The sequence below is a fragment of the Typopeltis vanoorti genome, chromosome 7 (genome assembly GCF_054136105.1).
Source record: "Typopeltis vanoorti isolate ZY-2024b chromosome 7, IOZ_Tvanoo_1.0, whole genome shotgun sequence".
NCBI lineage: Eukaryota > Metazoa > Arthropoda > Arachnida > Uropygi > Thelyphonidae > Typopeltis > Typopeltis vanoorti.
In genome coordinates, this window is record NC_143555.1 from 89978991 (window position 1) to 89992742 (window position 13752).

Sequence of the window (13752 nt, forward strand, 5' to 3'; positions counted from 1 at the left end):
ATTTTACATGTGCGCAAAAATTGAGATTCTTGACGTTTTTTTTTTTTTTTTTTAGAACGCGCAATTTTCTTTCCTAGCCATAGGTGCCAAAATTCCTCCGTCTCTGCCGTTTAGCACTAACTTTTGGAGGCTGAGTGCGCAGTTCAGTCTCCACTGGTAACCAATCAGAAATAGCTGGCCCAAGGCTATCACTAATGTAATCGGCATATAGTGAAGAGATGGCTAACAAGTGCCGCCATCTCGTGGTCTCTAACCCTAACACAACATTTTGGTCTGAAAATAGTGTGGGTTCGATGGCCGAATTGCTTGCGTTTCCGGGTCCGCTTGTTCGTGCCAGAGATAAACAAACTCGGGAACCAGGTGAAAGGATTAGAAAATGTTCCTCTAGTCGGCGACTAGATTTGAATCCAAGTCTTCCTTCTTGCGGACGAGGCCCTGGAGTACAAATACCACTTTCACTGAGTTACACAGGCTCTAAATACAGATATTTTTAATTATAATAATGTTCATTATTATTTTACTTCTCTACAAAAATTCAGTATACAAGTTACTGAGTACATTTTTTTTGATATACTTGTTTTGTTGTTGTTTGGTTGGGTGGCATTTCTGCTATCTTCCTCGAAGCTACTTCAGAGCTTATTTAAGGAAAATAATATATGACAGTTTCGTGGTTATGTTTCAGTAGCCGTCGCGAGCCAGGTGTAGATTTAACTGTTTATATGTATATGCTTGGAAACATATATATGAAAATATATATATATAGGTTTATAATTATTAACTGACTTAAACACCGAGAAAAAATATAAGAGATTTAATAAGATTTCACTACTGGTTTCATCGGAAATGTCGACTTCATCAGGTGAATACAGTACCATGTGGAGAAAACGACATCTTAAAAATATATTGTACTTTAGACAAACACATAGTTTAGAACAAGTAGTAGTAGTTGTGTTATTATTATTATTATTATCCTTGATACCTCCAAGGAGTCCAAGACTCATCGCGGGAGGACACCAGTTTGAAATTGAGTCCACGTATTATGCCAGAAAGTGCTTTACGCCAGAAAAATAGTTCTGGCGTAAAGCACTGTGTATGTGAATGATATCATAAGTGTGCCAAAACAGGATTACAGCGCTATGAATCGGGTAGGCTGTAACCGAGATTGCCGTTTACATGGGTAGAATCGAAAGCTATTTCTTTGGATTCCATGATACGTCTTTCTAATTCATCAGAGCATTTAAAAATTTGAAATTAAGTTCCAGTCTATTTGATGTTATCGTCGTTCAACATTGGTATTGGCTGAGAATAAAACGGGGCTCGATAGGGCACTAGCACGAACTCTGTTATTATTATTATTACGGGCGACTCCAGGGAGTCCTTAGACTCATCGAGGGAGGCCCTAAACATCATGTCCACACAACTATACGACATTCTCACAGTATCTATCATACCTTGCCTTGAACTTACTCACCGTCATAGCACCCACAACAGACTCTGGCAGCTTATTCCGCTCATTTACCACTCTAAAAGTAAAGAACCCAACTCTAACACCCTTGCTAACCACACTCTTTCCCAGCTTCCATAGGTGTCCCCTAGTTCTCCCACCACCAGTCCTGATCTCAAAAAATATCCTCTGAATTAATCCTATAGAAACCCTTTAGCAATTTGAATGTCTCAATCATATCAACTAATTCAGTAACCCACAAATCTTCAACCGGTTCTCATAAGGTTCATTCCATAGACCTGCTATCATCTTGGTCACTCGTCTCTGGATCCTCTCCACCTCCTCCCCATCAAGAAGAAACCTAGGTGAACAAATCTGGGTACAGTAGTTGAGATGAGGTCTTATCAAGGCTCGGTACAGAGGTACAATAACTTGCTTGTCTCTGCTCGTCAAAGTATTTTTCATCAACCAAGTAAGTTGATGAGCTGATTTAGCCACTTTTGCAATATGCCCCTATACTTCATCTCCCTATCCACCAACACTCCCAAGTCCCTGGCCTCATCAATCTCCCGGAGTATAGTTCCTCCAATGTCGTATACTGCTGCTAATCTTTTCACCCCAAAATGCATAACCTTACTTTTGTCACATTAAATTGACATCCATTTTACTTAGCCCAGAACTCTAATCTATTCAAGTCTTCCTGCAAAATTTTTACATCGTCTGCATTCACTATTGCCCTACCTAACTTTGCACCATCAGCGAAAAAATGAACTGTTCCTCTTAGATCCTTCCCTATATCCTTAATGAACAAATTAAACAGCAGTTGTCCATGAACAGAACCCTGCAGCACACCATTAGTCACAGGCTGTCTTTTGGACTCTACTCCTGGATAAACTACTCTCTGATATCTCTCCATCAACCACCCACCTATCCATCTCACCAACCCTATATCCACTCCCATATGTTATAGTTTACTGATTAGAATTCCATGTGGTATCCTGTCAAATGGCTTAGCCAAGATCAGCAGTATCACTGTAAACCCATTACCCTTATCCAGTTCAGCCGTCACTGTGTTATAAAACTTGAGCAAGTTACTGAGGCATGATCTACCCTTCACAAAGCCATGCTGTCCCCCGTACAGTATCTCATTTTCATCAATCCATTCCTGTATTTTTCCCTTGACTACTTTCTCCAAGACCTTGACAACGACTCTTGATATGCTGATCGATCGGTAATTTGCAACAGTTATAAGTAATGTCACGTTGATTTTCTTGTAGGCAGAGAGAGAGAGAGAGAGATGGACTTTTCTGTCTGGCCATAATATGGTTTCCCACAACTGCAAATGATTTTGTGTACTCCTGGAAACTGAAGAAGGTTGAAGGTTGTTTTACCTTAGGTTGACTGAGGCAAAAACGGAGCAAAAACGGTGGTGAAATAAGTTTTAACATTAAATTTCTTCAGGATTTTCGCCAGTTTAGGAGAAAGAGAACTTATATACGGTAAGGAGATGTAGGCTGTTGGGTTTGGGTTATCTTCATTACTATGTTGATTACGTACACTAAGACAGTTATAGATACTTTTAGGAGAGTAACCGTTATTTAAGAAAGTCCTTTTGAGGTAACCAAGTTCTTGTTGAAGTTCCTCTTCTTCTGCCAACAAGGATCTCGCCGATGAGCTAGTGTGGAAATAATTCCTAATTTTTGAGGGAAGTAGTGGTGAGAGGAAGCATGTAGGTATTTATTAGTGTGTGTTTGCTTTCTTAAGATGGAAATCTTGAAACCATCCGTTGTTCTAGTAAATTTTATATCTAGAAAAGCTAAGACACCATTAACATCTAGTTCGGATGTGAAGTTTATATTTTGATGAAAATTGTTTAAATGATCCAGAAAGGTTTGTAAGTTTTCTGGGCTGTGCTCCCAAATTAGGAAAATGTTGTCCATATGTACAGGCGAATACATGCGCCCACAGACTACCACTGCATGAGCACGGTTCAACCTTTCAGAAGAGGGGGGGGGGGAGGTTGAATTTGGATATGGCGTGTATGTGTAATGGTGTTTGAGAGGAATTCATCATGTGTGTGTGTGTGTGTGTGAGCGTGCGTGTAATATTCCTCTATTTTTCAGTCTAGCTATAATATCTACTGTATTTGCCAGCGTATAGGACACACCCACTTTTTTGAACACATTATTTAGGGAAAAAACTTTATCACTGAATATTATAATGAATTTACAGTATTTCAAACATAAAGTAATAAGTAGGTCTACTTTTAACAAATACCTAATCTAACTAGAAAAGAGTACCCACCTTTTAATCGTCAAAACCCAGAAATTCATCTCCATAGCTAAATGAAGAGATACTTGAAACCTCTTCTAAATCAGAATCTGAGTCCTCATACAACAAATTGTCCTCTGTACTATCCAATGCATTACTAATTCCACACTTCTTAAATGATTTAACCACTCTCTCAGTTTTCAAAGCATCCCATGAAGCTTTAACCCACTCACAAACTTGCAAAATGCTAGGCCTCTTCCTTCTTCCAGATGGCATAACCTCAAAATCTGAAGACTTCATCCAGCCCACTTCTCCTTCATAAATCCCTTAAATGGTTTATTAATACAGACATCTAAAGGTTGAAAGTGACTAGTTAGACCTCCTGGAATTACAGCTGAGTTTCAAATTCCTTGAGTTTATTTGTAACATCGTCTGCTCTGAGAGAACGAAACTGATCCCATACTAGCATGGCAGGCTTCTTCAGTAGTCCACCAGGGTGCAAAGACCTAATTTTATCTACCCATATCTTCATTCCTCCTCCATCCATCCAGCCTTTTACGTGAACATGTACAAACACTCCTTTTTTGTACTAAACACGCAATTTTGTCCCATCAGCACAGCAGGATAAAACAACCCTGTTGTGAGTTTTTTCGTACCCCGAAGTTTTAATAGTAACACTCTTAGTGCCCTTGGAATCTACAGTTTTGTTTGAGAGCACATCAGTCAGCAGAAGCTCGTCCATGTTTCCTATTTGCGCAAGTTCAAAAATTTCTCGTTTCCTTGCGTTAATGACGAATCGATGAAATTCAATCATTTTTTCTTCATATTCAGCTGGCATCTTCTTGAATGCCAGCTTTATTTGGATCAACATCATGATGTTGATCCAAGTAAAGTTGGCGATCCCTCTGTTAGTGGCTATCGCTTTCGCCTGATGAATAATAATTTTTGTAGACACTGAAAGTCCCGCTTTTCTGTGGTCTAAAATCCAAGTATTCGGTTCTGTCTCAAGTTCTGGCCATTTTGCAGTTCCACTTCGTAGGTTGTTTACTGTGAGTTTTTTTTTAAATCCTCTTCCTGATTCCACCATGTTCTCATTTTCTCAGTTGGGGGGTGGGACCGAAATGCCTCTCTGAAGCTCTTTTTCCATGTTCTTTAGCATACGCAATCACACGTAGCTTGTATGCAATATTGTAACAATGCCGACATTTTTCAGCCATTATTTGCCAAGAAATTTAGAGAAAATTTAACGGCAGAAATTTATCACCGTTCACAACTGCGACAATAATTGAAAAGTTTAAACGAACAGGACACAGCTGTGATCGTCGATGACAGCGCATGCGCATCCACTGAAGTCTATGTCAGTGTTTCTCAAAGTGTGGTACGCATATCCCGTGGGGGTACGTGAAAGGTCTTCAGGGGGTCCGTGTCAATTTTCGACTATGCATCATTAACACATAGAATAAAATTCAATGTATCCGTGAAGTTCGAGATCATAAAACGTTCCTATTGTATCACTGAATAAGGTACAGAGACATCTGCAGGCTGTGCAATGTTTCTCAACAAACAGTGCAATTAGAGACAACTGGGATAAAAACGGCACTAATTAATGAATCGCATGTCCTCCTACCACAGAAAATGCTGTATGACTCAAGCAAAGCCATACGTTGCACCGGCAACACATGGTTTTGTTTGAGTGAACATGTTAAAAACGAAGAAATATATAGTGAATGTGTTTTAGATATTATATAAGGAATTCGGTTGAAAAGAATTAGCATTTCAACTCAACTGTTGACTTGACTTTGTCATTTAGTAGCACGATCTTTTGTTAATAACATACCAATCATATGAACTCAGATGTCTGAAGTTTGAGAAACATTGCTCTACGTAACTGGAATGTTCTCATACACACTGCAAGGAAGCAATAAAGAAACCGTGTTACTTGGAACAGAGAAAATTTCCAGAAATGAAAATAATAAAAAACCGAGTATTGGCATATAAGACGCACTGTTTTTCAGACCCATTTTCAAAGAAAAACAGTGTATTTTATACAATGGCAAATATGGTATATAGCACCCCTTTCTCAGCTCTCTGTAGGTCCCTAGATTTCTCTCGTCGAATGGCAGTTTGTTGATCATATCAGGTATGTAGGAGTTTCAGATGGCTTTCCCATAGTGATTATTATATTTATATGTTATGTAGTTTGTTGACTGTGGTATTGTTATCTAATATGTTGTTCTGGTTACTCTGTAGGTTGTACTGAAGTAATGTTTTAGCATGATTGTGTAATTGCATAAGTGTTTCACTTTAAATATTTTGTGTTCTCTCTTTGCTGCCCATGTGAGTGTGGGCTCTTCCCTTTGTTCACAGAATATCAGTTTTACCATTTTATTTTACAGCAATTGTAATCCATTAAGTTTGTAGTCTGTGCAGAATGTGCATGATGTAATTGCATATCTTAAAATGTTTTCACATAATGCTGTATTTTTATGTGTTTCGGAGCAATGTCTTTTAATCCATATAGTTTGCTTGCTATTATCCTGAGTTTGTTGTGTAGATTGCTAATATGGCTGTTCCATCTTTGATCAGCATCGAAGTGAAATCTGAGATAATGTGTTGTTTTCACCTGTGTGATTGTGGTTTTAGGAAGAGTGCTTTGTGAACAGGAGGATGGATGTCGGATAGTGAGATATTTAGTTTCCATGAGTTAGGTCTGAGAGTTTTTGAATATCATTGGTTTGGTTTCTTTCAGGGTTTATATATATATATATATATATGCCGTTTTCAGTTAGCCAGTTAGTAATCAGACATTTTGTGTTGCATATTTGTGTAAGCTCTATTTGCATTGTTGTGATTGGATACTATGGCCGTGTAGTCTGCGTATTGGAAGATATTACTTTTTAGAGAAAGATGGCTAATATCGTGGGTGTATATGTTAAACAGAATGGAACAGCTGAGTATAGAGGAGTGTAGCAACAATACATAGTAGGTTTTAGTTCCAGAACAATTTTTAAATACCACAGGATACCATAATGGTATCCTGTGGTATTTAATCTTTTTTTTTTAATCTAGATTATTAAGGATTCTTCTTGGGTCTTTCTGGTGAAAAATAGTACTCTACTTGGCTCCATTAACATGGAGACACACGAAAGCACTGTTTGTGGGAGGTGATTTGCCTTAATTGTCTATGCAGGATTTAGAGAAGGGAGAATGATGTTCACATATAATATGTGTGAATATATGTTTAATATATGTAATATTAAAATGTGCATCAAGACTTTTAACTCGAAATAAGAAAGTGAAAACAGTTACTACCATACACAACAATTTATTACTTTTCAATCTATTTACAGAATACAACATTAACACAAGGTCTGGGAAAACTTGACACCTGTGCATGTGGCTACACTTCCATGGCTTTCCTCCTTACTAAACAATACAGTAAGGGGGAGAATTTTGGAAGTGTGCGTGCTGATAAACTACAGAAAATGACCTTTCGCTACAATAAATCTGGTTGCAAGGTGACAACAGTGGAATTAAACAAGATGTAGCATCAAGCAACAAAATAACGTTGCTGGTATTATCGTAGTTGGTTATGTACGATTATACAAAAGGTCATAAATGTAGTGATAGTAATATACAGTCATAATAAAAGTAATAAAAATCTATATACATCAAAGGGGTACCTCCCAAAAGGAGGCACTTATAATTTTACATTTAATGAGCTGATTTTCAGCCGGTTAACTTTTAATACAGCTTATTATTCTGCTACTCATTATCCATAAATATGGTAAACCTCAATAAAGATATTTTTCTTTTCTCAATAAGTATCTATCCATTTTATGGGAGTGGAGGGGGGGGGGGCCCTAGTAATAATAGCGATAGTAGACATCACATTCACACAGACACATTCTTTTTTTTTTTTTTTTGCCCTTTCAAAAAAAAAAAAAAATGAGATCAGAACAGAACTCCACGGAAAGAAGAGAAGAAGCTCTCCCCAAAAATATTAGCCTATAATAAGGCCCCTATACTTCTCACTTTACTATAAAATATCTTTTCTTTACACTTTTGATTTTCTGTATCACTGTATCCTTGCACATGCAATGACTTCACACCAGGTATGAGTGGTTGTACTGAAACTAAATGGCTATAGCTTTAGATATAGTGATTGCTTTCCAACACCTTTGTTAGTGATATACAGATAAAACTGAAAATATATAAGGAAAATAAAATACTAGCTTTAATCTTCTAAGAAAGCCCAGCCATTATTCTGTGAAACACAACCTAAGAATAATGTTATCAAATAGAGTGGCATCATTTAGGAAATTTTAGAAGAGTCTGAAGTTCTTGCAATTTAGTGTCCAAGTTTTGTGAAATAAGAAACAAATAATAAATACTTATTTTATATATCAAACAACAGCTACTTAAAAAAAAAACTGTCTGTGGTGCAAAAGTCTCAAGATCCTGCAACCCTAATATGCTGGTGAAGTCTCAGAACCCTGAAACTTTAATGTGTTGGTGATGCCACCGATCAAATAACAACCTGTTCATTTTACGCTGAAATTATTACCTACTTGTAATAGTTTGTAGAAACTTATTTTATATTGACTATAGTTTAAAAAAAGCAAAAACAAACAAAAAAAAAACAGCATTTATAAAATATTCACAACTGCAATCCACAATTTGAATATTTCAGATGCTTAAAAACTAATTTTTGTGTTTTTATGGGACTGATATTGTTATATTACTTCCAAGTATAAAGAATTACTATCCTCAAGAATTAAAATAAACAAAATACCTTCAGTTTTACTGATGCAAAATGAGACATGAACATAATTATTACTTTTTTAAGTAATTAAACATCAAAAATTCAAAGTAAAATTAAAGAATGGAAGAATATATATACTACTTCATAGTAAAAAATATTTTTTCTGTATATATACAGAATAGCGGCTAAGCAAAATACTATATTCTTTATTTCATTTAAGAAGTAAAATATATCAAACATCTCTTGTAGATGTGATGAAGCAAAGGGTGAACACCTGCATTTATTTTATCATTAGTACTTAGGTTAACCTGAGACATCTCACAACTTTACCCGTTACTGCTTGCAAAACAGCAGTTTAAGAACCTTAAAATGCACACACACACATAAGCTTTCTGCTAAATATAAACAAGCATTAATCTGTATTTACATATGATACTTTTCATATCAATATCATAACAAACATTATTCTTAATGACTATGAATGAAGGCTGAGCAGTTTGTTTTGATTATTGTTCAGTTATTGGAAACATCTGTACATCTGAGGATGGAGGCAGGCATAGACAGTCTGAGAGAGAGAGAGAGAAAGAGAGAGATAAATACACTGGTATCTTGTGGATGCTCATACAGAACTATTCATTACAACATTTATATTTTCCCAAATGAAACTTGAAATTTACAGTGGTAAGAGTATACTACTTACTGCAAACAGCAGGCTATTATGCTGCCTTTAGTTTAACTCATTATACGGTCAGAATGAATAATTGTATTTAAAATGAAAAAAAATTAAAAAAAGAATATTAAACTGAATGATGGATGTAGTACCCTTTCTAATTATCAACAAATGTGTTTAAAATATTTGATGATAATTAATGCTTATATAAATTTGATGTTTATATAATCAGATATAATTTGATGCTTATATAAAGTAATGAACTTGGGTGTTAAATTGATGGGCACAAGAGTCCTGCCGCTGTGTCAGTTTCATTCCTGAATACATATCTAATTTTTGAATTCTAAGTGTTGTGATCAAAAATGAAGGATATCATTAATTTAACAGTTAAGAAAAATTTCAACAGTATAGTACTATTTTTTAATTATGTTTCTTGCAGATGATTCATTAAATAAACAAAGAAACTAAAGTAAAAAAATGAGAAAAATTTTTAGAAGGATGTTTTTCTCAAGAAGAAAAACACATCATGAGAAGAATTATTCCATGAATAGAATTTCATTTCAGTGATACTGAACGATCAGTATAGCAATGAACCAAAAAAGTGTGCATCAAGACAGAAAAAGATAAAATCTCACATGGGTACAAACCAAGGGCCTTTCTAAACTGCATGCTTGTACAACAATTCATCAAATACCACAAAGTTAATTTTACAATCCTACCTGAAAGATGACATCCTGCACAAAGCAAAATTCTACATATTGGCAGAAAAAATAAAGAAAAAATTATTGCCTGATAGCAAATTCCAAACTTAACTGGCAACAAAAGCATAAGATGAAATAAAATTTATAGCTCTGACTTAGGGCCTAAATTTAAAACTACTGTTGCTGGCTTGTTTTTTTTGCTTTATTATGAGTTTCCATCAAAACAGCATCATTTGCAGCACAGTTTTCTGATAATGTACTGTGATGTTTTGGTCTCTGCAATTTAATTTTTTCTTTGTGTAATCCACTGTAATTACCAAATACAGAGTAGTAATGTTCGACTGAAAATGAAACTGAAGACAAAGTGCAGAAATGTAGAACTTTTTTTGTATGTGTTTATTCACAAGCACATTCCACATGCATTTTTTTTTCATCCATTATTACTATTGCCAGCCTAATCATAAAAACTGTAAAGAAAATAATGAAAGAAAAACCATGGAAAGTGTGAAAGTTCATTTTCAGATAACTCTCTCACCAAAAAGTAAGTGCTATTGGATTAAAAACAGTCAAATAAATTTAATTATCTTGTAATACAATGAGATAGATTAAATTATGCTGCTGTGTTGTGATAAAAAATTCGAGAAACATCATTCTAGAATGTAACAATGATATGCTAATATTTTGGAATTCAGAGTTTCAAATTTAATATTCTCTTTATTATTTTTTCCAATAAAAGCAATTTCTCATAATGAATAACCTTTGGATTATTCACTACCGGTCATGGATTTTAATCTCTAGCCTGCTGCAACCAGGGCAGTAGTTTTTACTGACTATCCTACTGAGGCAGGCTAATTATCAGGTTTAGATTTCTAATGATAAAAAGTTAAAGATGAAAGTCCAGAATGGATTTCTAATTATTTCTGATATGCAAAGGACAGTACTTTGTATGCACAAAAATCGAAAAACATGAAACGTATATGTTTAACAACATAAAATATCCACATTTCATCAGTTTCATTATTCCACTAAAATGCATTTATAAGAAATAAAAAATAATCCAATATTAACCTATTTATGAATGTTTAAATATCCTATATTCATCACATATTCCAGTGACTGATTAAATATAATCCAATCATGTGGATTATATCTAAGATAATTATATACAATCATTATGGACCATATTCAAGTTGTGATATAATTGTTATCATTTAATAAATTTAGTTTAATCCTTTATCCAAGTGTAAGCAAACAAATTTTGCACCTGAAGTATCTTCAGGACTGAGGCAACTAATGGTAAAGGTGGACCAAGTTCTGATCACGCCTTGTCTCGGTATCTCCCATAATGCAAAGCACATCTCCTTGCAGATATGTATAATGCTATGCATTAAGGGAAGGGCCACTACCCAGACTGGTTTCGACCTTTATTGAGATCTTGTCAGACCCAGAAGTGGTGATACTAAGGCAGAAGCAATGGAGAAGTCATATTTACCTATATGTTATCATTTAATTAAATAAGCTAAAGCTTGGGCATTTCACTATGCAGATTTACATAGTAATTTTAGTCTTGGCTTATCAGCCAATAAACAAATTTAAAGACCTGGAGCAAACAAAAATTTTAATTATATCTGTTCCATTATAATAACCTAATAAGTTCTTGTAACAGTCTTTTTTTTAAAAAATATCGCCTCTGCAGTTCAGCGGATAATGATGATACCCTTTGGTTAAGTTCAAATCTTGTTTAGGATGCAAGAAACTTTTACAAAGACTTGTTAACTGATGGCAAGTTAGCCAATATCATATGGAGAAATAGATTTATTCCTGCTGAATACTTTCTTTTTTCTCCTATAAAAGAGACACAGCCTTATAATACATACGTTGATTGATATGTCAGACTATTAACATGTAATAATAATAATAATAACTATCCTATCATAGCATAAATTAGGTTAACACTTCTTTACCTAAAACCATATAGAAGGACAGGTTTTGTGATCTAGATCACAAATATGCTTAGTTTTTCTAAATTGCTATAATATGCTAACAACCCACTATATGGTTATAATAATACTGACTTAGAAAAGAAGCAAATATTTTGCTATTAAGGATATATTAAAATGTTATGAATTCTGAACTTTCCTTATTAATAATTAGATGTTTGTTTGTTTTTTCGCTAGGAAAAAAGATTCCAATAGGTAGATTTAACAGCCTCCTATGAGATTTAAAATATGAAAACAGGTGCTGGCATGTCATACCACTTAAGAAAAAAGAACTTAAGTATCATTTATCATTCAATCTATCTGGAAGATTTTAATAAAGATTGCGATTGTAACTGAAAAAAACCTTAGGTGCTCAATTAATTTTAGCCTGTAAACCTTTCTAATGGTAAAAATAGATATTTCTAATAAAATATTACATTTAAAATGTTTGATTTGTGATATAGTAACAGTTACTTTTAATTATTCTAATAAGGGAATTAAAACTATTTAAAAAAGTCAATGCATAAGTGAAGTTTAATGTTTACTAATGCATTTCATACATTATAAGAGCAGTTATTCTGCATACAAAGTACTATATATTCTTTGTTTATGCTTAATCTTTGATTATTCTGAATTAACTAAAAACAGATTTTGGATAATTAATTATTATTATTTTTTTAAACTCCCTGACTCTTCTCTCTCTCATCTGTTGTGTTAAACAGTAAAATGGTGCATTTAATGCTGACTGGATTTAAGAATAATGCTGTAAAACTAACCTTTATCATACAATATTAAAATTACATCAACACAACTTTGCTAAAATAGCTCTGAAGGCACACAAAACCCTTTAGTAAAAATTTAGCTTAGCATTTAGCTTGTCAGACCTCTTAATTAATCAAAGATAATATTCTTATCTAGTCTACTTTAGAGACATTCTATAATTTTCCAAGAAAATGCACACTCCGCTTTAACTAGTTATAAGTCATTCTATCTACATAACATCTTTAAACAGATGATAAAATTAGAATGGCCATTATTAGCACAAGAAAGCCAGATGGCAGGATGAAATGTGAGCATGCATCAATTTTTTAATGATAAGAATGATGACTCATGAAGAAAAAAAAAAGGAAAACAGATATACACCAACTAGGAGAACATTTAGTACAATGTGGGGAGGGGGATAAATAGTTATTTGACGATGATGAAAGTGTGCCTTGTGAAAAATAACAGTATGCACCAGTAGTACATTGTCTATCTAGGTTACAGTTTATAAGTCACTGCAATACACATATATATATTTCAATTTCTTTCAGAACAACCTTCTTCCTTGCTTCACAGAAATCAAAATATCTCACAGAATACACATTGGCTGAAAAATAAATAACTGGAACTGATTCATACAAAATAATGTCTTCCTCTATAGAGGAAAAATATCAATAAAACCGGCTCCATTCTCTTCACTTGTCATATTAAAATTTTGAATTCTTACACAGTCAACAGTGGAATAGTTCGCTAGTTACTCCAAAACTTTCACATACTGGCACCATCATGCCCCAGAACAGTCTATTTCTACAATATCTTTTGGGACATCAACAAACTGATATACAAGTCTCTGGCCATCAACTTTAGCAAGGATTCCTCGCTGATAATAGTACCTAATAAAAGAGAAAACAGAATGTAATGTTTATAAGGAGAGCTTTGGATAAATATATATATTTTTTTAAATATTTAACTTTATATCAATGCTAAAAATGTACTATAAAGTAGAATAAATAATATTTTAAACAAATATAGGGATGGTAATTGGCCTCAGTAGTTCAGTCAGTATCAATGATGCCCAATGATTGGAAAAACCTGGGTTTAAATCTCCTCTAGAACTGTAAGAACCATTATAGGAACTATTCAAAGAAAGGATATTAAAT

General features: G+C 34.2%; 1 protein-coding gene across 1 annotated transcript in view; it reads right to left on the reverse strand.

Moving 5' to 3' along the window:
* Positions 1-7024: 7024 nt before the first annotated feature.
* LOC150104851 (uncharacterized) overlaps positions 7025-13752 on the reverse strand; it is an 867921-nt gene continuing 861193 nt past the window's right edge. The window contains exon 15 of the mRNA XM_090395079.1: positions 7025-13485. Coding sequence (XP_090251205.1) covers positions 13377-13485 — 109 coding nt within the window. The 3' untranslated portion in view covers positions 7025-13376. The remainder of the gene's footprint in view (positions 13486-13752) is intronic.